General features: G+C 40.1%; 1 protein-coding gene across 5 annotated transcripts in view; it reads right to left on the reverse strand.

The window, feature by feature from the left end:
• DCAF1 (DDB1 and CUL4 associated factor 1) overlaps positions 1-24,380 on the reverse strand; it is an 86,811-nt gene that overhangs the window by 1,821 nt on the left and 60,610 nt on the right. For 3 of the 5 annotated variants that reach the window (XM_039243623.1, XM_039243626.1, XM_039243621.1), the window contains exons 18-24: positions 23,752-23,985; positions 22,872-22,965; positions 22,250-22,354; positions 21,967-22,040; positions 21,330-21,431; positions 8,776-8,784; positions 3,411-3,663 (exon numbers count right to left, since the gene is read on the reverse strand). In XM_039243623.1, coding sequence (XP_039099554.1) covers positions 3,411-3,663; positions 8,776-8,784; positions 21,330-21,431; positions 21,967-22,040; positions 22,250-22,354; positions 22,872-22,965; positions 23,752-23,985 — 871 coding nt within the window. The remainder of the gene's footprint in view (positions 1-3,410; positions 3,664-8,775; positions 8,785-21,329; positions 21,432-21,966; positions 22,041-22,249; positions 22,355-22,871; positions 22,966-23,751; positions 23,986-24,380) is intronic. The other 2 variants (XM_039243624.1, XM_039243625.1) reach the window with 2 other exon arrangements.

Raw genomic sequence — 24,380 nt, forward strand, 5'->3', positions numbered from 1 at the left:
AGGCTCCTAAGGAGTCCAGTACTTGCTGAGGGAAGGTGAGGGAAAGGTCTCGGTGCCCCCTTTGCCTATAGCTCAGAAAGTCATGATGCCATTGTTAATAGGTCTCCAAGGAAGGAGACAGATTATGAGCCAGGAGCCTTGCAAATGCCTACAGGCTGTGGGGTTCCCACATAGAGAGGGACACCAATGGTTCAAAAAAATTCCCCATCAGCCTCCCAGATACCTGAGAATCCACTCTCAGAAAAGCTGAGACAAGAACAATCCATCTTCCCAAACCTTCCTTCATTCACTACAATCTCCTTTATGAAGAAAACTGAAGTGGGTAAAATAAAATGAGCCAACAGACAGCTGTGATACAAGAAAGTCCTGAATGTAAATAAGAGAGGGTTAGAAAAGCCAGGCACAAGCACGGCCTGACTACCAGTGAGGAGCAAGGAGGTCAGAGCAGGAAGATCAGAGAATGCCTGAGCTGAACCAAACAGCCTCATCAGCTTCCCTACTGCAAGAACTCCAGAAGGAAGTGCCAACAGAAAAAGGTAGGGCCTGCTCTCCACAGCAGAGCACAGCACCATGTCCGGGCCGTGGCAGACCTACAGAGAGTCCCCCAGTGCCCCTGCGATGTATGATCCAACAATGCCAGACCACCTGCCTGACACCTGACCATCAGCTGTGCAGCTGCTAAGAGCTAGGAGTCTCAACTCTATCACGTCTAAGGAGTATAAATGTAGCTGCACAAGGACCGAGTCTTTAAGCAAGTTAACTGTCAGGTGGAGGGTCTGAGAGAAGCTTTAGGGCCTGGGACCAGACTCCATTCTTGGTGGTCAGGTGCCAGGACTTCTTTCTCTAGCTTCCTTAGCCTCTTCTCACCCTCAAGTGTTGAAGAGGCCCAACCCCAGACTCTCATCAGGACCTCTCCTTCTGAAAGGCCCTCTGAGGCAAAGGCAGTCTAGACGTAAAAAATCAATCCCTGCAGTGTTTAACCTGCTGCTCTACAACACACAAGCTTTTGGGGGAAGTAGAATTGACTGCAACAGAGAAACACACAAGACTTCAGTGTCAAGGTGTTTTCACTTCCTAAAGCTGGGGTTCTGTATGTGAAACTGATCACTGGCTCTCGACAGGACCCAGGGCCTAGCAAAGTTATGCGGTGGCACAGGGCTGAGGTTTTCAAGTCTCAATGACTTTCATCACATCCTAAAAGGGCTACATGAGCTCAGAAAGATTAAGAGCTAATGCTCTAGATGAATAGCGTGATGTAAAATATCAGCAAAACAAAGGGCATGGAGAATGCTCTCTCGGCTCTGTTGTAAGCTCCTGGGGTTGGGGGAGGGGGGTGTCTCTACAAAACAGACAGCAGTGCAGTACATGCTGTATCCATACTGCCTCCACCTTACCACCTCAGTTCTGGAGCCCAAGCTGAAATGTCCTCCAGTGGTCTACTGTTATGACATATTCACATAATAATATTCCCACCAAAATAAAGTAATATTCTCATTGCTAAAAGAATTAAGGTTCTCCAGATTACCTCTTAGGCCTGAAGGAATTGCCTAAAGAGTTAATTAAGGAGGCAGTAATTTTACAGGCCAAATACAAATTTAGTGGCTTTATTCAAATTAAGAATAAAAAAAATGAGTGACCCACTCATGTCAGGAGCACCACTGCCAGCTACATTTCCGGCCTTCCTTGTTACTTGTAATTGAAGGAAACACAACTTGTACCCTATGTGGCACTATTCATAGATGACAAAAAGTTTACTAAAAATTGTCCTTTTACTCCCATCAATACTGTCATGTGTCCGTGACCCTTAGTCCCTCTTACCTGGCTCTCTGACCATGGCTAGGGAAAAGGCAAGTCCTCCTCCACTGAATCACCTCAACCTCCACTATAGAAAAACGGAAGCTGGTAAAGAGCAGATGAGCAGATAGAGAAGGCACTCCCTCCCAACCTCCACAGAGCCTCCTCAAGATAGAACTTCAGGAAGAGGGCTTCCATAGGAAAGTCTCCCCTAAGCCACCGCCTTCAATCTTGAGGGCTAGAAGCACATGGATGATTTATCCCAAATAAATTGGATTTGGCTCACTGTGGAATAGAATCCTTTATACATATGCTTAAATTTACTGCAACCACCCTCTAACATGCACGTACGCACACGCACACACACACACACACACCCTTCCTCCCACAACCAAACACCAATTATTATAAAAAACCAAGCAACTACTATTGAAGAGGCTTGGCATAAGTTGGGCCTAGGCCAAAACACAGTATTGCCTCTAAATGAATTTCATGTAAATGTTCTGTATCTGTGCTGTTCGATATGGTAACCACATGTGGCTACCAAGTACTTCAAATGTGGGCATGAAATGAGAAAATGAATTTTTAACTTATTTAACATTTTAATGGCTGCATGTGGTTGGTAGCCACCATATTAGGCATAATACCTGCCATAGTTGTGAGAATGCTGGCTGGGTTAGCTGCATGAAAATGGCTAGGTATCAGATTACTCTCCAGTCAGCCAGGGTAGCACAAGGAAAAACTAGGACCACAGCAAGTGTGTCACCATCAACAGTGACACACATCACAGTGATGCAGCCACATATGTCCTTTTGAAACGGGCAGAGTATAACTAAGGGGCCAGCAAACTCTTAGAACTAACACCTGGTTTTTTCAGGATTCATTAGCATCGTCAGGGGTCAACTTGACTTCAGAAACTTGTCCTAAAGAGAAATTCCTAGGAAAATTAGAGCTTGTTCTTGATAACTTTGAGTGGGGGTGGGAGGCAAAACAGAAGCCAAAGAGAAACTTGTTGCCTGGCCTCTAAGAAGGCTTAGGCAAAAGCACAGGCCAAGACTCCCCCCACAAAAGAGCTATTACTTCTTTGTAATCTTAGAAGGAAGGAGGCACAGCACCCCCATAAACAACTGCTGACTCTGCCTCTGCCCTCAAGAAGAACTACATTCTAAGGCTAATCTTCTAAAGCAGAAGTCGACAATGTGACCACCCACTGGCCAAACCAAGCCCACCATGCATTTTTGTAAATAAACTTTTACTTCTGAACCACAACCACAATCATCAATTTATGCCTTGTGTCTGGCTGCTTTTATACTCCAACAGCAGTGCTGAGGAACTGCAAGAGACACCATATGGCCCACAAAGTATAAAATATTTAACTGTCCAGCCTTTAAGAAAAAGTTTGCCAACCTGTTTTACAGATGAGATAACAGCCTTTTTAGTTACACAGTCTGGTGAAAACAGAGGATTGGAGATGTGAAATCACTTTCCCTCAAGGGACCAGAGTGGTGAACCTATAAGTTATGGGGCACAGAACCCTAGTGTGGCTTCCTGGCTAGGAGGGAAGGGACCTCTCCCTGGGTGCCAAGATACAGCCTCAGGGTCAGCCCTACACTTACTGTCCCCCAGGATCAGTTCCACTTCCTCGTCCGCATCAGAGTCCTCGTCCTCCCCATCCTCTCCCTCCTCTAGAAGGTTTGCTAGCTCCTCATCAGAGGGAGAAAAGTCATTGTCCCCATCCTCCCCTGCGTTCTCGTTGTTGTCATCCTCCTCCAACTCCGCCTCCAGCAACTGGTCAGTGTCAAGCTCATCTAGATCATCAGTGTCGTCATCATCTTCATCATCGTCTTCTTCCTCCTGTTCTTCCTCTTCCTGGTAAGAAAGCATGAGGTCCGTTAGGAAAAACACAGAGGCCTAGCCCATGTGGGCCATGTGGGGAGTCATTCCCTCCTTCCCAAAGGACAGGAAAGGAAACTGTCGGGAGAAAGAGTGGTAATCTAGGTAATCTAATGAAGACTGAGACAGGCACAGACATGTTCCCCAAGATTCTCAAAGCACCTCTCAGACAAGGATTACAGGTCACTCCATAAAGGGATTACTTGTCACACAGCCCTTACCCAAGAAAACACACAACTCACCTCACAGAGGTCTCTGCCATCAGCATTCTACGTTCCTAAATAACTAATAACAAAACCAAGGGGCTCGTCTCTCTCTCCTGCATTAACCAAAGCAAGTAAAATCAGTTGGGCCACTGGAACAAAACCATCTACTGGACTCTAAAGAGCAATGCTTTAACAAGACACAGGAAGAACACGGCTGCTGAGTCAGCTCCTAAGCCCTTCAAATTCTAGCCCTTGCTCTTATAACCAAGGATGTGGGTAAACCCCTTGACATAAGCATCCAATCATCTAACTATCCAACAAAACTGACCTTTACGATACAGAACATAACAGACACCCACATTTTCTGTTACAAGCCACACACACAAGAAGTATGTTAGAGAAACTGTCCTTCCCTCCACATTCTTAAGAGATCTTTCCAAGGCAGGAAAACTACGAGAAAACTGACAAAATACTTGGTTCTGGGTACCCTGGGCTTTGTAAAGGATACATTCTGGCATCTGCCACAGAGTTCAACTTTGCACTAGAATTCAAACTGTGTTCTCTCCTGCTTGAAAAGAAACCAAGACACCTCTGCTTTGATAAGGATGACAGCTGTTCCCAAGTAAATGCAACCAACATTCACTTACCCTTCTGCTCAAACACCAACTGTCAACCTTGTAAGTAGCAAAGTGCTTCTTCTAATTCCTGCTATAGTAAAGTATAAAATTTATTTAACATTGTCCTAATGAAAGCCAAGAAAGAACAAGCCCAACATACACAGAAAAAAAGTATGTAAAACACATTTTCAAAAGTGCTGCTACATGGCACTTAAAAATCAAAAATTCTGTGCTCATTTGGCCATTAGAGTTCATCAGCTATCATGTAAATTAGACTTACATTCAGCAGAGTAGCCCTGCTTTTATGGACTTTTGATAATTTTGGAGCCATCCTTTAGAGACTTTTTGACATGCTGTTTGACCCAATGACTTGGACTTTTCAACAATTTCTGGCAGCTATATGGGAAAAACTAATCTCTTTAAATATCCAGTAACCCTAAAGCCTGTACAAACATGTACATGGTCTAGACCAGAGTTTGTATGTACTTGTGTATGAAAGCACACGACAGCCCAAAAACAGTGTTCCATAGCCTTGGCTACATATCACGTCCACAAGGATGGCTACTAAGAGTGCTTGGAGGCAGTAATGATAAACTGAGACACAGACAAGCTCCTTAGCCCCTACAAGCACATCAGCACATACAAATACTGGGAGAAGGGAGAAGGGTCAAAATTCAGAGAAGTAATCCAAAGTGCCTACCAAATTACAACTTTTGCCTCTTTCTTCCAGACATATTTTTATGGCCTTAACCAAAATTTAATCCATTAATAAAGTACCACAGTTAAAAACAAGTACATTAAAGAAGAGAGTACCCAAAGCCCTGTGTTTCTTAAGCCTCTAGGGAACAATATATAAAATTTAAGATGGCATAACTCATTTTGATTCTTAAATTAATACATAGTTACTGATATGCACATTTGGCATTATTTAAAGACTATGGGACAGGCAAAAATGCCCAGGCTTTGGGACCTAACATGCCTGAGTTAGAATCCTGGCTTTGCCAATTACATGTTGTGTAAACCTGGGCAATTTACATAAATTTTCAATGTCCCATAACTTTTAAACATCTACAGTTGAGTGGCTATGTAAAAGGTCACACTGTTCACACAGGTATCTGTTGGTCAGCAAATTTAGGAAGACCATCTGCTTTCATTTCTAAAAACATCAAAGCCTAGCTGATCCAAAAGAACTATGAAAAACCTCCTAAATCAAAAGCAATCCTAGAAAATACGTCAGAGTGTGAGCTCTGAACCACGGATAACATTCCAAATTTCTCCAAAAGACTACAAATCCAACTTTTACTTAATCCTGCAGTAGAAGAAATAGTTTATATATATTCATCCCCAAAGGTCATGAGGTCTTACGGGACCATGACAGGGCAAGGAGTAGGAAGGGGAGCTGTACCTGAATCGTAAGAAAAACCCATCACTTCATCATTTATACTCTATGATTAATGACCAATGCTGGTGTAATATATTTTGTTACACACGGACATGGCCATAAACTCACTTTCTAAATTTTAAATCTGAAACAGCGTTCACAAGATCTGTCCAATATACTGTAGAATCTAATTCTTGGCTGAACCCAATGAGAGTTCAGGAAATAATTTTAGGAGCATTCTCTGCTGGTTTTAAGTACCGGGTTGGTAACATGAGCCCCTCTCCTTCAGTGGAAGCCAGGCTTCCACTCGTGCTCCACACAGCGGTCCTCTCTGGATCTCATTACCAGTCTCTCACCTCCCACCCCACACACCTACCTTCCTTCATACTTCTCTCCACTGGCTTCTCACCTTCTCTGAAGAGGGTAAGCTTGCCTAACCGAACCACTTCTCAATCCACATAGGCTCTACGTTACTTCCAGATAAACCCTATTCTAGGTCTCTGGATCCACTGCCACCTGCTTGCTCATTCCCTCACTCTGTCTCTCTTCCTCTAACACTGGACAGTCTGGCTTCCGCCACTGAACCCAAACTCTACTGATGTGATACCTGACTCTGGGATGATTTAATTTGCTTCACAGAGCTGCTGTTAGGACTTAAAGGGGGGAAAGAACATGTCTGCATGTACACATAATCATCTCTGTGGAAAGTGCCTGGCATATATGAAATGTTCAACAATAGTTTGTTTTTTCCTATTACAAGGACTGAAAACCTTCCTAAAGGAAAAGGAAGACCTGAATGGCCAGTGGTGGGGCTTCTTTACAGTAACTGACACCAATCCTGGCCTCTGCACCGGCCTCATCTGTACCTGGTCTCTTGCAGATCTCCTAGACACACAAGTTCCAACAATCTTTATTTCTGCCTTTATATTTCCTAATTCCTCTATCTGGAACTCTCAGAAAGCTCTACCCATTTGTACCACAGAAACTTAAAATCCCTTAATTTTAAATTGAACTCAAAGCACCTCTAAACCTAGTACCTTTTCCACACTTCTCCCAGTTACCAGGTGAAAATCTCAAACATCTTTCACTTCTCCCACTCCAATGGCTTCACATCCAGTTGACTAGTGTTTCCCACAAATCTCAGGTCCCCAGGACTCCCTCCCGCCCACTCTCATTACACAGTGACCACATTCTCCCTCTTCCTGCCCATCTCCAGTCTCTCCAGCTCTCTATGGTCTTATCCTTTCCCAGATCCCAAACCCCAGGAGCTCCATAAACACTGTTCACATTCCAGAATTATAACAGAAGCTCTATTTACTGAACATTTTTCTAATGCCAACTTCTGTGAATCTCAATTTCTTCTTAAAGAAGTGATTTAATTTAGTCAGTGGCTCCTATTCAGAAAATAATCCTCAGAATCACCTGGGAAAAAATTTTCCAAAATACATATTCCAGGCTGACAGAACTAAACTTTAGGAATGAAGGTCATACAAGTGGATTTTGGAAAGGTTCCCCAGGAACTGTGAAGTGCACCCCCAATGAACCACTGCACAAGATGTCCTCTGATGTACCTTTCTAGTTCTAAAGTTCTACTTTTCTTTGTAGTAATATACCCTCCCTATCCACAGACTCCTAATGACAAAATCAAAAAGTATTCCACTGACCTTCTCTGCTACATCCGACTGCCTTGTACTCTGGGACTTAAAACAATGTGATTTTTTAAATTAGGGCAACATTTGTTTCTAGACCATTCAAAATGCTTCTTGAATACATGTCTCTTTTCCAAGAAAAATAGCTTTTAGCCTGTATTACCTTCAAAAATATAACCAACCTCTTACAAAATCAAACCTCTTAAAGTGGTCACACTTTAAGAATTGTTAATCTAGGGGTGCCAGGGTGGCTCAGTTGGTTAAGCGTCGACTTCAGCTCAGGTCATGATCTTGAGGTCCGTGAGATCGAGCCCCACATCGGGCTTTGTGCTAACAGCTCAGAACCTGGAGCCTGCTTCTGATTCTGTGTCTCCCACTCTTTCTCCCCCTCCCCCAATCATGCTCACTCGCTCTCTTTCTCACTCTCAAAAATGAATAAATGTTTAAAAAAATATTTTAAATAATAAGAAGACTTAATCTAGGGGCCCCTAGGTATCTCAGTCGGTTCAACATCTGACTCTTAGCTTCGGCTCAGGTCATGATCTCACAGTTTCTGAGTTCAAGCCCCACATCAGGCTCTGTGCTGATAGTGTGGAGCCTGCTTGTGATTCTCTCTCCCCTCTCTCTCTGCCCCTACCTCACTTGCACTCTCTCTCTCAAATATAAATAAACTGTAAAAAATAAAAGTAAATTTTAAAATTTTAAAAAAGAACAGTTAATCTAAAAACTAAGAGAGCTTGGGGTACCTGGGTGACTCACTCAGTCAGTCAATCGTCTGACAACTGGTTTCGGCTCAGGTCATGATCTCACACTTTGTGAGTTTGAGCCCTGGTCAGGCTCTTCACTGATAGCATGGAACCTACTTGGGATTCTTTCTCCCTCTCTCTCAGCCCCTCCTCTGCTCACTCTCTCAAAAATAAACATTTAAAAATTAAATACATACATACATCCAGGATAACTTTATAAAATGTAATTAAAACTTAAGCCTACTCTCTTGACATTCTAACATGTCATATGTTTATAAAAGTTAAATTCGTGCTCCTCCTCTGGACACTTGTTCCTAGTTTTAACCATCATTAAAAGGTTCATTTCAGAGTCATAAATACTTGTGTTTTTCTCTCCTCGTGGGCAGAAACTAACTCGTGTACATTTTAAAAATTTAGGAGGGAGAAAAAGCCCTTTTAGGAATCACTGACCAGGCTCATAGCAGGTGTGTAATCAGTAAAGACTCTTACCATCCGCTTCTAGGCAGTGCAGAACACACAGGAAGCACAGCACACAGTGTGTCCCAGATTCCAAAACGGAGTGGAGAAAAGAAAGCATTATTCCCTTGTTTTTGTTTTTTTTTTTAATTTAAGGCTAACTATAATTAGTTGAAATGTATTGCTTTTTAAAATTCTAGGAACAATTATCAATTAACTAATTTCTCGTTTTATAATTTTCCTAAAAGCCAACATCAAAGTTGACTGAATTGTTTTTAAAAAAACGACATGAGACACTAAAATTCCAATGGATAATACGAGCTTTCACAAGTGACTGACTTATTTCTGCTTTCATCAAATGCCTGAAGGCTGGAGGACTCGAAACCTTAGGAACCAAATATTATGGATGTCAAACACATCATATATGTTTTCATTCAACAATATATTGATTCCATCCATCCCTTCTTGTTAATCTCCAAACTTATGTAAACATAAGGGTAAAAAACAACCATTTTTATGGTATGTAAATCATATATCAATAAAACTTTTTAAATAAATAATTTATACAGGTACTTTATGCTGGACCATTTTATCAGGTGGCAGCTTCCCATTCATACTTCTGATTTTATTTTGCTAAGATGAAAAGGCAAATTCAAAGATGTCAGTCACGGGTGCCAGCATCCCTGAGCCATTTAAGTCAGACCTGGGACATCTGAGAAGACCTGAGAGCAGATACCTAGACTAGGACAAAACTTTGAATGGCAAATGACTTGTAAGAAAATTAATTCTCTAATTTTAAAATTAGGTGAAGTGCACAAAGGAAACATAGTTAAAAATAAAATCAAGCTGGCAGAGAGAAGAGAGTAATCTGATGGGTAGTAAATACAGCAAAAACACTACTGCCAAGATTCCAAGAGGACATCTGAATCAACAGAATTCAGGTTACAAGGGGAACATGCTTGAACAGATATGGTCTATTCCACTAAAACATCTCTTAAAAAAAAAAAAGCCAAGGGCTTAAGAGTAAAACCAGTTCTCTAACGAGGTCCTTCAAATATGAAACGCACCAAATGATCCGTAAGGACAGTGGTGTCAATATGCAATGAAACAAGCCTTGAAATACAGAAGAAATACTAACTCACCTGCACTGCCTATACAACCCAGTCCCCTCCCAGCTAAAAGTTTTTAGGTTCCTCCACAAACTCGGCCTTAGGGCCACTCGTTAAGACCCTCTTGAGCCTGCTCCTCTCAACCTTGGTTTTCCATGACAAGAGAGCCTCTCTTTTTTCCTTCCTGCACCACAGTATCAGAAGTCCTAACACCTACCCTACTTGCCCCCTTTATAATCTCTTTCTCCCTTAACTTCTCAAAAGCAAAGTTAAATAGAAGCACAGGGGGGAAAAAAAATCAGTAAGTCCATTCTCTTAAGTTGTTCCTTTATGGTGGTCTCTTGCTTCCACAGCCAGCCATGAAAAATTCACCTCTTATCACTTCGTGTCTGCAAGAACAATGAGGCCAACAGTGAGAATAGCAACCCTGTAGACCCCAAGGTATCTAGGGCAATGCAAGCCTCTCTTTTCTTGACCTTCTTATTGAAAGATAATGAGTGCCACATGGAGTGGACACAGATGACAGTCTCTAGGTAAGACTATTATTGTCACTAACTCGTAAACTACAAGAATGTAGGAGGGAAGGAATACTGGTGTTGATAAAAAACTTAAAATAAACCAAGTTTTGCTTTAGATTTACAGTACAACATGTAATATCCAAAAAGCTTGAGACACAACCAATATCTGATAGTGATCTACAGGTGATAAGGATAGTGATGAGTGAAGTTACGGAGTATAAGATGGTCTGCAGTCACCTGTACCATTGTAATATATTGATAAACAGCTCAAAAACATCATCTTTTTTATTCAAGGATAAACTACATCTTGTTTCATGACAGCTAAAGCAGAAAAGAGTATGATGCATTAATGGAGTGGGATGTCTAAGGTAACAACAGGCCATGAGAATAAAAGACCAGACACTATCAAGAAACCAACCTAAGGCAACCACATGACATTTGGAGACTCTAACACCACTTGCAAGCTCTGCTACCAAGAAATACTACCAACAGATACAAGATAAATAGTACAGCACTCAAGAAAACATGAAGATCCATGTCACATGTCACAAATAAATCAAAGCTCTCAAGTATCCTTCTGAAGACGTCTTCCTTTTACCCACATCTCAGAACTCACACGAGCTTTAAACTCTGCAGGCTCCTCTTACCCATGAAACCAAGGAAATCACTGAGGACCCTCCAAGCCATGCAGCTGGAAAGCATTACGGAAATCCCCTTCCACACTAGGGAATCGCTGGCCACACTGGGTGAGGTGGTTTCAACTCCAGAGCCTAACAGTCCATTTTAACTAAATATGGCATTCAAAAAACTATGGTACTGCTTCTGGTTTCCAGTGCGGCATATAAGAAGCTTAAAGTCACCAATCCTAACACGTAAAAAGCTCAACAAACTGAAAAATCAACAACCCTCCTTAGATTCGACAGATGTGGGGTCAGAGAGGCACCACTGTCCACAGAATTGGAGATACCAACAAGAAAATGCAGAGAACTGCAACTTGTCAGAGCCTAAACCCAAAAGGATAAACCTCCATGGGAACCAGTGCCAAGGCAGGGAAATCTGAACTGTAACTGACAAACTGCTAGACATAATTCTGAGGATAAATCTGAGAGATATAAACTCCAGGGGGATCCAGTCATCAGGGACCCCCCACTTTTGTGAGTTTTATTTCTAAGAAGTTGACCAGGTTCTCACAGTGAGTATCAAAGAAAAATCCCCTTGGGCTTCCAGCAGGGGGTGGAGGGGAACCATTTTGAAATATATCAGAGCATTCTGTTCTTCTTTACAAAGCCTGCCCTCAAGAGAAACTATTTAACTAGAGCCTAACCTGCTGGGATGTTATCAGAGCCTAACTGACCAAGGGAAGGGAAATTACCCAACTCCAGCCACTCTAGCCATCCCATCCCTCCCAAAGGGGATAGAAAATACTGAGAAACATGTGAAGTTCAGAGTACAGAAGTATAGATTCACTAAAACACTGAGGCCTACTTCTAGAACTGTAAAACACTTCCCTGCCCCACCCCTCACCACCACATTACTAAAGATCAATTAACAGCAGCTCTTTTTACCCAGCATATCATATCCAGCTATCAAGAAAAAAATACAAGATCAATAAACTATTTGTAAAAAAAAAAAAAAACCAATAAACTATTTGTAAAAAAAAAAAAGAAAAGAAAAAATACAAGACATATTAAAAGGGGGGAAAAACAACAAGAACAACACAGTTTGAAGAGACAGAACAAGCATCAGAACCAGGCTCAGATATGGCAGGGGTTATCAGACCAGGAACATTAAACAACCACAACTAAGATGCTAAGGGGGCTCTCTAATGGATAAACTGGACAGCATGCAAGAACATATAGGCAATGGGAACAGAGAGATGGAAATTCAAAGAAAAAAACAAAAAGAAATGCTATTGATCAGAACTACTGTGGTAGAAATGAAGAATGGCTTTGATGGGCTTTATTAGTAGACTGTACACAGCTAATAAAACAATCTCTGAGCTTGAGGATATCTCAATAGATGCCACCAAAACAGAAAAACAGAGAAACAAAGACTTAAAAACACAGAACAAAATATCCAAGAACTGAGGAATGAGTACCAAAGGAATAACATATTAGAAGGAATAATGGGAATTCTAGAAGGAAAAGAAAAAAAAGGAACAAAAGAAATATTTGAATCAATAATGACTGAAAACTTTGCCAAAATTAATGTGAGACACCACACCACAGATCCAGGAAGCTCTAAGATCACTGAGCAAGATAAATGCCCCCCCAAAAACCTATATCTAGGCACACCATTTTCAAATTACAGAAAAACAAGGATTTTTTAAAAATCCTTAAAGAAGCCATGGGGGGAAAAACATCTGACCTGTAGAGGAAAAAAGATAAAAATTGTATCTCCTCAGAAACCATACAAGCAAGGAGAAAGGGAAGTGAAATACTTAAAATGCTCAGATACAAAAACCACCAACCTAGAATTCGGTAGCCCTGTCCTGTGAAAGTATCCTTTAAAAGTGGAGAAAGAAGAATTCTTCAGACAAAACAAAACAAAACCTGAAGGATTGTGTCGCCAGTAGACCTGTCTTGCAAGAATGTTAAATTCAGAGAGAAGGATAATGATCAAGGTCAAAAACTCCAATATATATAAAGGAAGAAAAGCACCGGAGAAGGAACAAATGAAAGCAGAATAAACATTTTATTTTTCTTATTCTTTTAAAAAAATTTTTTTAATGCTTATTTATTTTGAGGAGAGACAGAGACAGAGCACGAACGGGGGAGACTCAGAAAGTGAGGGAGACACAGAATCCAAAGCAGGCTCCAGGTTCTGAGCTGTCAGCACAGAGACCGACGCCAGGCTTGAACTCACAGACCAGGAGATCATGACCTGAGCTGAATGACCTGACACTCAATCACCCAGGCACCCCTTATTTTTCTCATTCTTAATTGATTCAGCTCAAAATAACAGTTTGTTCAAACAACACCAATAACTTGTGTAATTATGTATGATTATGTATTTATGTACATATCCTTATATATAAATGAAGGACAGCAATAAGATATGGGAAAGGAAGGAAGAACTAGGATTATTCTATCATAATCATATTCATCATTACTCTGTCACAGGTACTTGTACTACCTGTGAAGAGATAGAGTGTCATCTGAAAGTGGACTTGGATTACTTGTAAATGTATATATTGCAACCTCTAGGGCAACCACTAAAAAAACTAAAAATAAATAAATAAATATAACTAATATACTAACAAAGGAGAGAGTGGAATCCTAGAACAATGCTCCATTAAAACCACAAAAAGCAGAAAAAGAGCAGACAGAAACAAGAACAAAAAACAAGGGCAACACATAGAAATCAGCAACAAATAAAGGAGATACGAAGCCAACTGTACCAATAATCACTTAGGATGTCATTCCAAATACATCAGTTAAAAGACATTATCGATGGGGGTCAAGAAACAAAATCCAACTTACATGTTGTCCTCTAGGAACCCACTTTAAATATACAGACAAATACAGGTTAAAAATAAATGGCTGGAAAAAGATATGCCATGCTAACATCAATTTTAAAAAGCTGGGGTGACTGTATTACTTTCAGACAAAGCACACTTTAGACCAAGGAAAGTTATTAGTGATAAGGAAGAGCATTACATAATGATAAAGGGATCAATTCTCCAAGAAAACATAATAATCCTTAACATACATGTGCCTAACAACAGAACATCGAAATACAGGAGGCAAAAGCTGACAAAACTGCAAGGATAAAATAATGAATCCACTTACTGTAATGGAGACTTCAATACCCCACTATCAGAAATGGAAAAATACATCAGGCAAGAAACCAGTAAAGACACAGTTGAAGTGATCAATACCATCAATAAACTAAGTATTAATGGACATCTACAGACTACTTTATCCAATAACTGACTACACAATCTTCTCAGGCTCACATGAAACATTCACCAAGATAGACAATATTCTGGGCCATAAAGCACACCTTAACAAATTTAAAATAGAAATCATAATGTTTGCTCTCAGACCACAACGGCGTTAAACTGAAAATCAATAACTGAAATATCGTTAGAAAACCCCAAAATACTTGGAGATTAAATTTTTTTAACGTTTATTTATTTTTGAGAGAGAGAGAGCATGAGCAGGGTAGGGAGAGAAAAAGAGGGAGACAACAGGGGCGCCTGGGTGGCTTAGTCGGTTAAGCGTCCGACTTTCGCTTGGGTCATGATCTCGCGGTTCGTGGGTTCGAGCCCCGCGTCAGGCTCTGTGCTGACTGCCAGCTCAGAGCCTGGAGCCTGTTTCAGTCTGTGACTTCCTCTCTCTCTGACCCTCCCCTGCTTACACTGTCTCTCTCTCTCTCTCTCCTAGAAATAAATTTAAAAAAAAAAAGTTTAAAAAAAAAAAAAAAAAAAAAGAGGGAGACAACAGAATCCGAAGCAGGCTCCAGGCTCTGAGCTGTCAGCACAGAGCCTGACATGGGCTCAAACCCATGGACTATGAGATCATGGCCTGAGCCAAAGTCCAACACTTAACCAACTCAGCACCCAGGTGCCCCAAAATATTGGAGATTAAACAACACACTTCTAAATAACAACATTCAAAGAAGTCTCAAAAAATACTTTGAACTAAATGAAAATGAAAACACACTTATAAAAATTTGTGGGGTACAGTGAAAGCAGTACAGAGAGGGAAATTTAGAGCATGGAACCCAAATTATTAGATAAGCAGACCTAAGGGGCACCTGGTTGGCTCAGTTGGTTAAGCAGCTGACTTCGGCTCAGGTCACGATCTCGCGGTTTGTGAGTCTGAGCCCTGCATCAGGCTCTGTGCTGACAGCTCAGAGCCTGGAGACTGCTTTGGATTTGGTGTCTCCCTCACTGTCTGCTCCTCCCCAACTCGCACTCTGTCTCTCTCAAAAATAAACATTAAAAAAAATTTTTTTTTTTAAAAAGAAAAGCAGACCTAAAACCAATCAGCTAAGTTTCCACCTTAGGAAAAGAGAAATAGAAGAGCAAATCAAGGGACTCTTGGATGGCTCAGTTGATTGGGTGTCTGGCTGGCTCTTGACTACGGCTCAGGTCATGATCTCATGGTTCATGAGATAGAACCCCCATGTAGGGGGTAGGGGTCTGCACTGACAGCACAGAGCCTGCTTAGGATTCTCTCTCTCCCTCTCTCTCTCTCTCTGCCCCTCCCCTGCTCACATACTCTATCTCTCAAAATAAATATATAAACTTAAAAAACAAAAAAAAGAGCAAATCAAATCCAAAACAAGCAGAAGAAAAGTAGGAATAGAAATTAAAGTAGAAATCAATGAAACTGAAAACAGGAAGTTAACTGAGAAAATCAGTGCAGTCAAAAGCTGGTTCTTTAAAAAAAAGATTGATATAATAGGGGTGCCTGGGTGGTTCAGTTGATTAAGTGTCCAACTATTTATTTCTGCTCTGGCCATGATCTCACGGTTCATGAGATCGAGCCCCACAATGGGCTCCACACTGACAACATGGAGACGGTTTGGGATTCTCTCTCTCTCTCTGCCCATCCCCTGCTCACACCTGCTCTCTCTCTCTCAAAAAATAAACTTTAAAAATAAAATAAAATAAGAAGATTGATAACTGATAAGCCTAGCCAGGCTAAGAAAAAAAGAGGTCACAAATAACTAATATCAGAAATTAAAGAAGAGACATCATAACAGATCCCATGGACATTTAAAGGATAAATTCTATGAACAGGGCACCTGGCTGGTTCAGTTGGAGGAGTATGTGACTTTTGATCTCAGGGTCATTAAGTTCAAGTCCCTCATTAGGTATAAAAAGTACTTAAATAAATAAATAAAATTTTTTAAATTTAAATATTTGTTTATTTTTGAGAGACAAAAAGAGACACAGGGAACGAACAAAGAGGGAAACAGAATCTGAAGCAGGCTCCAGGCTCTCAATTGTCAGCACAGAGCCTGACCAGGGCTTCAACTCACAGACTACAAGATCATGACCTGAGCCAAATTCAGATGCTCAAGCAACTGAGCCACCCAGACATCCCAAGTAAATAAATATTTTTAAAATTCTATGAACAATTCTATGTGCACAAATTTGATGACCTAGATGAAACAGACCAATTCCTTGAAAGACAACACCATTTGTCAAAATACACACAAGAATGTGACAATCTCAATAGCCCGTTAGCTCTTAAAGAAATTGAATCAATAATTAATAACCTTCCAAAACAGAAACCACCAGGCCCACATGGGTTTGCTGGTGACTTTTACTAAACATTAAAAAATTACATCAATTTTTAAAAATCTCTTCTAGAAGACAGAAGCAGATAAAATACTTCCTGATTCATCATATGAGGCCATCATTACCCTAAAAGCAACACCAAAGACATTAGTCCCCTTCTCCTTATCCAACAGGGGTATGTTCTAAGACCACCCCACCCAACCCACAATGGATGCCTGAAATTGACGACAGCACCAAACCCTATATATTTTTTCCTATACATGTATGCCTATAATAAAGTTTAGTTTATAAGTTAGGCACAGTAACAGATTAATAACTTTTGTGAATATGGTCTCTCTCTCTCTCAAAATCTTATTGTATTGTACTTACCCTTCCTCTTTGTGATGATGTGAGATGATAAAATGCCTACATAATAAGATGAAGTGAGATGAATGACATAGACACTGTGATGTAGGCTACTACTGACCTTCTGACCACACATCAGAAAGAGGACCATCTGGGGGCAACTAGGTGGCTTAATCAGTTAAGCATCCAACTTTGGCTCAGGTAATGATCTCATGGTTTGTGGGTTCAAGCCCCGTGTTGGGTTCTGTGCTGACAGCTCACAGCCTGGAGCCTGCTTCAGATTCTGCATCTCCCTCTCTCTCTCTACCCCTCCCCCACTCCCACTCTGTCACTCTCTTTCAAAAATAAACAAACATTAAAAAAACTTTTTTTTTTTAACTTGGGGCGCCTGGGTGGCTTAGTCGGTTGGGCGTCCGACTTTCGCTTAGGTCATGATCTCGTGGTTTGTGGGTTCGAGCCCCGCGTCGGGCTCTGTGCTGACTGCCAGCTCAGAGCCTGGAGCCTGTTTCAGTCTGTGACACCCTCTCTCTCTGACCCTCCCCTGCTCACGCTGTCTCTCTCTCTCTCTCTCCTAGAAATAAATAAAAATATTAAAAAAAAAAAAAAACAAAACTTTTTTTTAACTAAAAAAACTGGGGTGCCTGTGTGGCTCAGTCTGTTGAGTGTCCAACTTAAGCTCAGGTCATGATCTCACAGCTCATGGGTTGGAGCCTGGAGCCTGCTTCAGATTCTGCAACTCCCTTTCTCTGTCCTTTCCCACTGGTGCCCTGTCTCGCTCTCTCAAAAATAAATATTAAAAAAAAATTTAGGGGTGCCTGGGTGGCTTAGTCGGTTAAGCGTCCGACTTTTGCTTAGGTCATGATCTCGCGGTTCGTGGGTTCGAGCCCCGCGTCGGGCTCTGTGCTGGCTGCCAGCTCAGAGCCTGGAGCCTGTGTCTCCCTCTCTCTCTGACCCTCCTCTGCTCACGCTGTCTCTCTCTCTCCTAGAAATAAATAAAAATATTTAAAAAAAAAAAACTTAATATTAAAAATTAAATAAATAAATAAAAGAGGACCATCTGTTTCCAGACTGGAGTTAACTACAGGTATCTGAAACCACGGAAAGTGAAACTACGGAAAGCAAAAGTACAGATGGAGGTACTAGTGCACAAGAAATTAAAACTACAGTCCAGCATCTCTTATGACCATGGACATAAAAATCCTCATTAAAATACTAGCTAATCACACACCTCATTAAAAGAATTACAAAATCACAACCAAATAGGATGTACTACAGCTATGCAAGGTTGATTCACATTTTAAAATCAATTAATGTAATTCACTACGTCAACAGGCTAAAGATAAAAGATCGTATCAACAGATTCAGAAAAAGACTAACAAAACCCAACACCCATAACTAAAAATTCTGAGTAAAATGGGAAAGGGAACTTCTTCAACTAGATAAAGAACATCTATAAAAAATTACAGCTTGGGTGCCTGGGTGGCACAGTCGATTAAGCGCCCAACTCTTGATCCCTCCTCAGGTCATGATCTCATGGTTCATGAGTTCGAGCCCCACATCAGGCTCTGTCATACTAAAAGTCCTACTCATAAAACAAGAACAGGAAATAAAAGGGTACATTTTACAGAAATAAACTATCTTTGTTTGAAGATAATATGACTGTCTATGCAGAAAATCCTAAAGAACTGACAATTAAAACTGGATTAAACAATTACAGCAGGGTTTCAGGACAAAAGGATAATACACAGCCTTCCATATATAACAGTTTTCCTGTACACCAGCAATGAACAAATGGAAACTGAAATTTAAAACACAGCATCACTTATACTAGCCCCATCTCCCGAAATGAAATACTTAGGTAATTCAGCAAGTATTAGGTAAATCTAACAAAATATGTACAAAATCTGTATGAGGAAAAAACTACATAACTCTGACAAAAGAAATCAAAGAATTAAATAAATGGAGAGAGTCTATGTTCATGGAAAGGAAGACTCAATATTGTCAAGATGTCAGATCTTCCTAACCTGATCTATACATATAAATTCAATGCACTCACTTCAAAATCCCAGCAAGTCATGTTGTAGATAGACAAATGGATTCAAAGTTTATACGGAGAAGCAAACAACCCAGAATAGTCAACACAATACTGAAGGAGAACAAAGTTGGAGGACTTGCACAACACAACTTCAAAACTTAATATAAAGTGACAGTAATCAAGATAGTGCAGTATTAGACAAAAAATACCGAGAAATAGATCAGTGAAACACAGTTGAGAGCCCAGAAATAGATCCACATAAAGACAGTCAATTGATCTTTGACAAAGGAGCACAGGCAATACAATGGGTATTTAAACTGGGCATCTATACGCAAAAAAAGAAAAAAAAAGAAAAAAAAAATTTCATCTAAACACAGTCCTTACATTCTTTAAGAAAATTAACTCAAAAAGAATCACAGACCTAAGTGTGAAATGCAAAACTATCTATAAAACTCCCAGAAAATAACAGGAGAAAATCTATATGACCTTGAGTTTAAAGATAACTTTTTAGATACAACCTCAAAGTCACAAAAGAAATCACTAATAAACTGGATTTCATTAAGACAAAAACTTCTGCTCTGTGAAAGACACTGTCAAGAGAATAAGAAAACAAGCCATAAACTAAGAAGAAATATTTGCAAATGACCTATCAGATAAAGGACTAGTAGCCAAAATATTTTTTTAAAAAACTTAAAATGGAACAAAAACAACAAGAAACCCAATTTAAAAATAGGCCAAAGACTTTGACACCTCACCAAAGAAGATCTACAAATGGCAAATATGGAAATGATGCTTCACATCATAAGTCATCAGGGAAATGCAAATTAAAACAATGAGAAAGCCTTCCACTTAGAAAGAATCTCCCTGAGGTGTGCCTGGGAGGCTCAGTCAGTTAAGCATCCAACTCTTGATTTTAGCTCAGGTCCTGACCTGCCAGTTCACAGGATTGGCTAGGGCCCTGAGTCCTCAGGCTCTGTGCTAACAGTGTAGAGCCTGCTTGGGATTCTCTCTCTCTCTCTCTCTCTCTCTCTCTCCACCACCCCCAATCACACTCACTCACTCTCAAAGTAATTAAATAAAGGTTAAAGAAAGAAAGGAAGGAGTTCCCTGAAGTGGAGAAGGAGCCCAAAACGGACTGTGGAGAAAGTCTCCTTCCTTTTGGTCTGGTACCAGCCATCAGTGAGGGTGTCAGGAGATTCAGTTAAACAATTTTCAGAAAATATTTATAGCAGGCTGATAAAACTTCAAGATCTTAATTCCTTCCAATCAAAAAAATAAATCAAACCACACATTTTGATTGTGTGTATAGGTTGTTCAACTAAAGGAACATCTACTAATTTTTTAATTTAATTAAATAGTGATTTATACTACTACATACCCATTAAAGTGACCAAAATCCAAAACACTGACAACACCAAATGCTGGTGAGGATGTGAAGCAACAAGAATTCTCATTTGCTAATGATGAAAATGCAAAATGGTATAGCTCCTTTGGTAGAGGGTTTGTCAGTTTCTTATGAAGCTAAACATACTCTTCCCATACAATCTAGCAACAGCACTCCTTAGTATTTGCCCAAATACAAAAAAGCCTGCACATCGATGTTTATAGGAGCTTTATAACTAGGGAATGTAGCGTGAGCCTACTTGACAAGAAAGATCTGCTGAAAGTCAGAAGTTTAAGAAACTCTTCAGAACTGATAAGGACATACCACATAGGCAAACACCCAGCATAATGATCATAACTCAAAATCCCCTATGAAAAAAAGCAAATTAAGATTCTGTGAGACATACATCCTATCTACCCACATTTTATAAATGCTTAATTTCCAAAAGCATCAAAATCCTCACTCTACTTATAAGCTCCAATCCATAACTGTAAAAAAAAGACTATGCTATAAAGCTGAGAAAATGCAAGCCACAACTGTATAAAGCTTAAGCCATTCCTGTGACCCATCTCGGCAGATTGACTTTCCTATTTTGTATTGACTTTGGGAATATGGGAGCTGCTCATCTTGAAGCCACAGGGCACTGGTCCTGAAAGTGAGTTCAAAGAAGTCTCTAAAACGATATCAGAGATTGCTAACAACCAAATTAATCTACAAATAGAACACAGAACCGTCTGGTACTGGGGTTAACGTTTTATAGTAACCAAAATCTGCTTTCTTCAAAGTTTTAGTTATTTAGTGATTTTAGTGACAACAGGCCTGCAGAATATGCCAACAGGTAGCAAAGGCTAATATTAAAAAAATCCTTACAGCAAAAACCAGAAGAGCATAACCTCTATAAAGTACTGTTCAGCAATAAGAAATCTTAAAGACCACTGACCTGGTCCTCCTCTTCATCCTCATCCTCTGCCAAACGTTGCCTGCCCACTTCATACAGCCTGCATACTGTGTCCATGTTAAGAGCATCCATGCTGCCTTGGTTCTGAAATAAAACACCCAGTCCACAAAGAGCAGTTAGTTTTCAAAATGCCCACATCTACATCTCAGTTATAACTTGCACCCATGTACCTTGACCCTGTAACTGTGAAAGTTTCTAATACCCCAAGTTCTTGAACTAACTCTGAAAATGTTATACCCAGGCCACAGAAAGGGAAAGAAAACAGGATGAGAGGCTTTGGCAGAGTGAGCAATATAGGCAAAAGAGAGACCACCATCCTTGGAATGAACCTGTCTTGCTCTGGCAAGAGATCCAGACTCCTTTTAAGAAAGAGATCACAGTGAATCCAAGATATTAGAAGATGGGACTGTCCATGTTGTTTTATACTGGAATTTTCTTGTTAATATTTCTCTTACAATGGATCTCTCTCCATCAAGTGAGTAGGTTGTCAATGATCTACTTTCAGAAAATGCATCAACTTTAGAACACATCTTAGGTCAGAGGAAATGCCTGTAGTATAACTTGAAAATGGTCCTAAAGATCAAAAGAAAACAGCAGGGTTTCTGCTAGCTCCCTTTACCTCAATGACAGCAAGATAGCAGTCTTTGGTGTCTGTACACAGGTCAAAGATGTTCCGTTTCACATCAATGGTTGCTAGAAAACAGAATGTGACAAGACTCGGGATTAGACTATTGCTGTGACCTTAAAACCAACTTTTCCTCTAAGGGAATTTCAAAGTGATTACTCCTAAATATTTCCGTAACCTCTTGGCTTTTCAATGAAAACTTACAGAAAAGGGATGAGCTTAAATATGGAAAACCAAAACATGACAAAACGAACAATGTCTGCCCCTTCAAGCTTACCTATAGGTTTGTAGTCAGTTGCATTAAATGTTCGAAAGGATGATCCAAAAGGGCTTTTCATCCTCTCTTCCATTAAGTCATCCTCATCATCTGCCTGCAACATAGCTAATTAGGAAGAAAGGGAAAAGGGGCCATGGAGCAAAATGGTATTAGAAATCAGAAACATCCCCTATTCACAAGTGCAGAAAATATTAATGGACAATCAAGACTGCAGTGAGTTTCCTTGTAGTAAATTCATTCTGTCTAGTTAGTTCCTCTCAACATATCCTATTCACATACCCCAGACAGTATCCTCAACCTTTCATCTAGCTCCCAATAAGTGTTATAACTAAGGCCAGCAACATCACAAGAGCACAAATGCAACAAGTTCATAAGGGTATAGATGGGAAATTAATGCATGAAATTTCTTTCTGTACAAGATATGTTAGGTTCACACTAATTAACACTATTTTCATCAATAAACTTTGACACCATTTGTGCTATCATTTTCTCTTTTATGTTACAACCTTCAAATGCTTTCCAATTAACATTTGAGAGATATTTCCAAACTAAAAGTATCAAATTAATGAAAGGTGAGAGAAGGGAGAAAAAAAATAATGTAGAGAAGTAAAAAGTTTATTACCTCCATACATCACTGTCCCTGTGTGGTTGAACACAACACGACACTGATCCAGAGCAGGAACTGTGTGTAAAAGATGGAAAGTGCGAAGATCCCACTAAGAAGGAAGTGGTCAAGGAAAACTATTTCATACAAAATTTCTTATATAAATTCATAGGAGAAATTCCAAAATATCTCTTTTTTCCTCTCCTGTGAGATATGAATGCTTTAAAGTAAAGGGGCACCTGGGTAGCTCAGTTGGTTAAGCATCTGACTTCGGCTCAGGTCATGATCTTGCAGTTCATGCGTTTGAGCCCTGCATTAGGCTCCAAGCTGATAACTCAGAGCCTGGGGCCTGCTTCAGATTCTGGGTCTCCCTCTATCTTGGCCCCTCCCCTACTCGTGCATGTGCTCGCTCTTGCTCTCTCAAAAAAAATATAAAAAATTACAGAACTAAAAAATAAAGTAAGAATGCTTTCAAGGTAAAACAAAAGCATACAGAATGCATATTACTGAATAACATCCCTGAAAAATCTCCTATGGTATCCTTATACACATGAAAGCTACACAAGCTCCCTTCATCTCAACAGCAGCACTTCATTTTACTCTTGTGACTTCTGTAGTGCAAAAGTAAAATCCTTCTGAAGACATGAAAACCAATTTAATACTTGGAGAAGTACAAGGTAGGAATCTGGTGGTCACTCTTCTCAATACAAAGAAAAACATGCTAGTGAAAGTTCATTGGTAATTACCAACCGCTGGAGATTAACACTTCAAATCAAAGGAGAGGCACCAAATTATTACCTGTGTGGATACTTTAATAGGGTGTTGAAGGAAAGATAAATTATTTTTGCATCACAAACTAGATAACAAATGGTAAATAAGACATGGATGTAAAGGATACAATCTCAGTATTAATGATGACCTCCAGCCCATTTGGATGGAAAACACCACTGATATTCATGTTGAACTTGTCAAACTTGTGGATGGCCTGTGCAGAGCGGACATCCCAGAGGACGCCATCATTTAAGACAAGATCATCTGTAGGATTAAAGGTGGCACAGTTCCTCTTGTAGTTGTTGGCAAGATCTGGGTTAAACAGAGTCAACAGCTTGTTGCCAGTCTGAATATCATAAATCTTTAGAGAAGAAGGGGTGGGAAGAGAAAAATCAGACCAATCCATCCACTGACAAATTGAAGAGATGCTGTGTAAAATAGCTCTCCATGCTTTTCAAATCCCAACAAAATTACAAAAGCCCTAATATTGTAGAATACCTGGAAAGTATGAAGACTACACCCATCCAACCAATGTTTAGTGCTTTGGTTCCCATTCAAGGTTTGAAAAGTCTCTTTCTCACAAGAAAATGAAGAGAGAGATGGCAATAAGGGTAAGAGAACCCTCTTCTATCCCTCCCCCTTTCAAGAAACAGAAAATGTTTCTATGACAGAAACTGAGAAATTCAGATGGACTGACCAATAATTAACCACAGAATACTAGTAAAGGGCCACTTTTTGAAGAAAGGAATCAATGAA

Source organism: Hyaena hyaena, unplaced genomic scaffold (assembly GCF_003009895.1).
Source record: "Hyaena hyaena isolate Hyena2069 unplaced genomic scaffold, ASM300989v1 scaffold_231, whole genome shotgun sequence".
In the NCBI taxonomy this organism is placed as follows: Eukaryota; Metazoa; Chordata; class Mammalia; order Carnivora; family Hyaenidae; genus Hyaena; species Hyaena hyaena.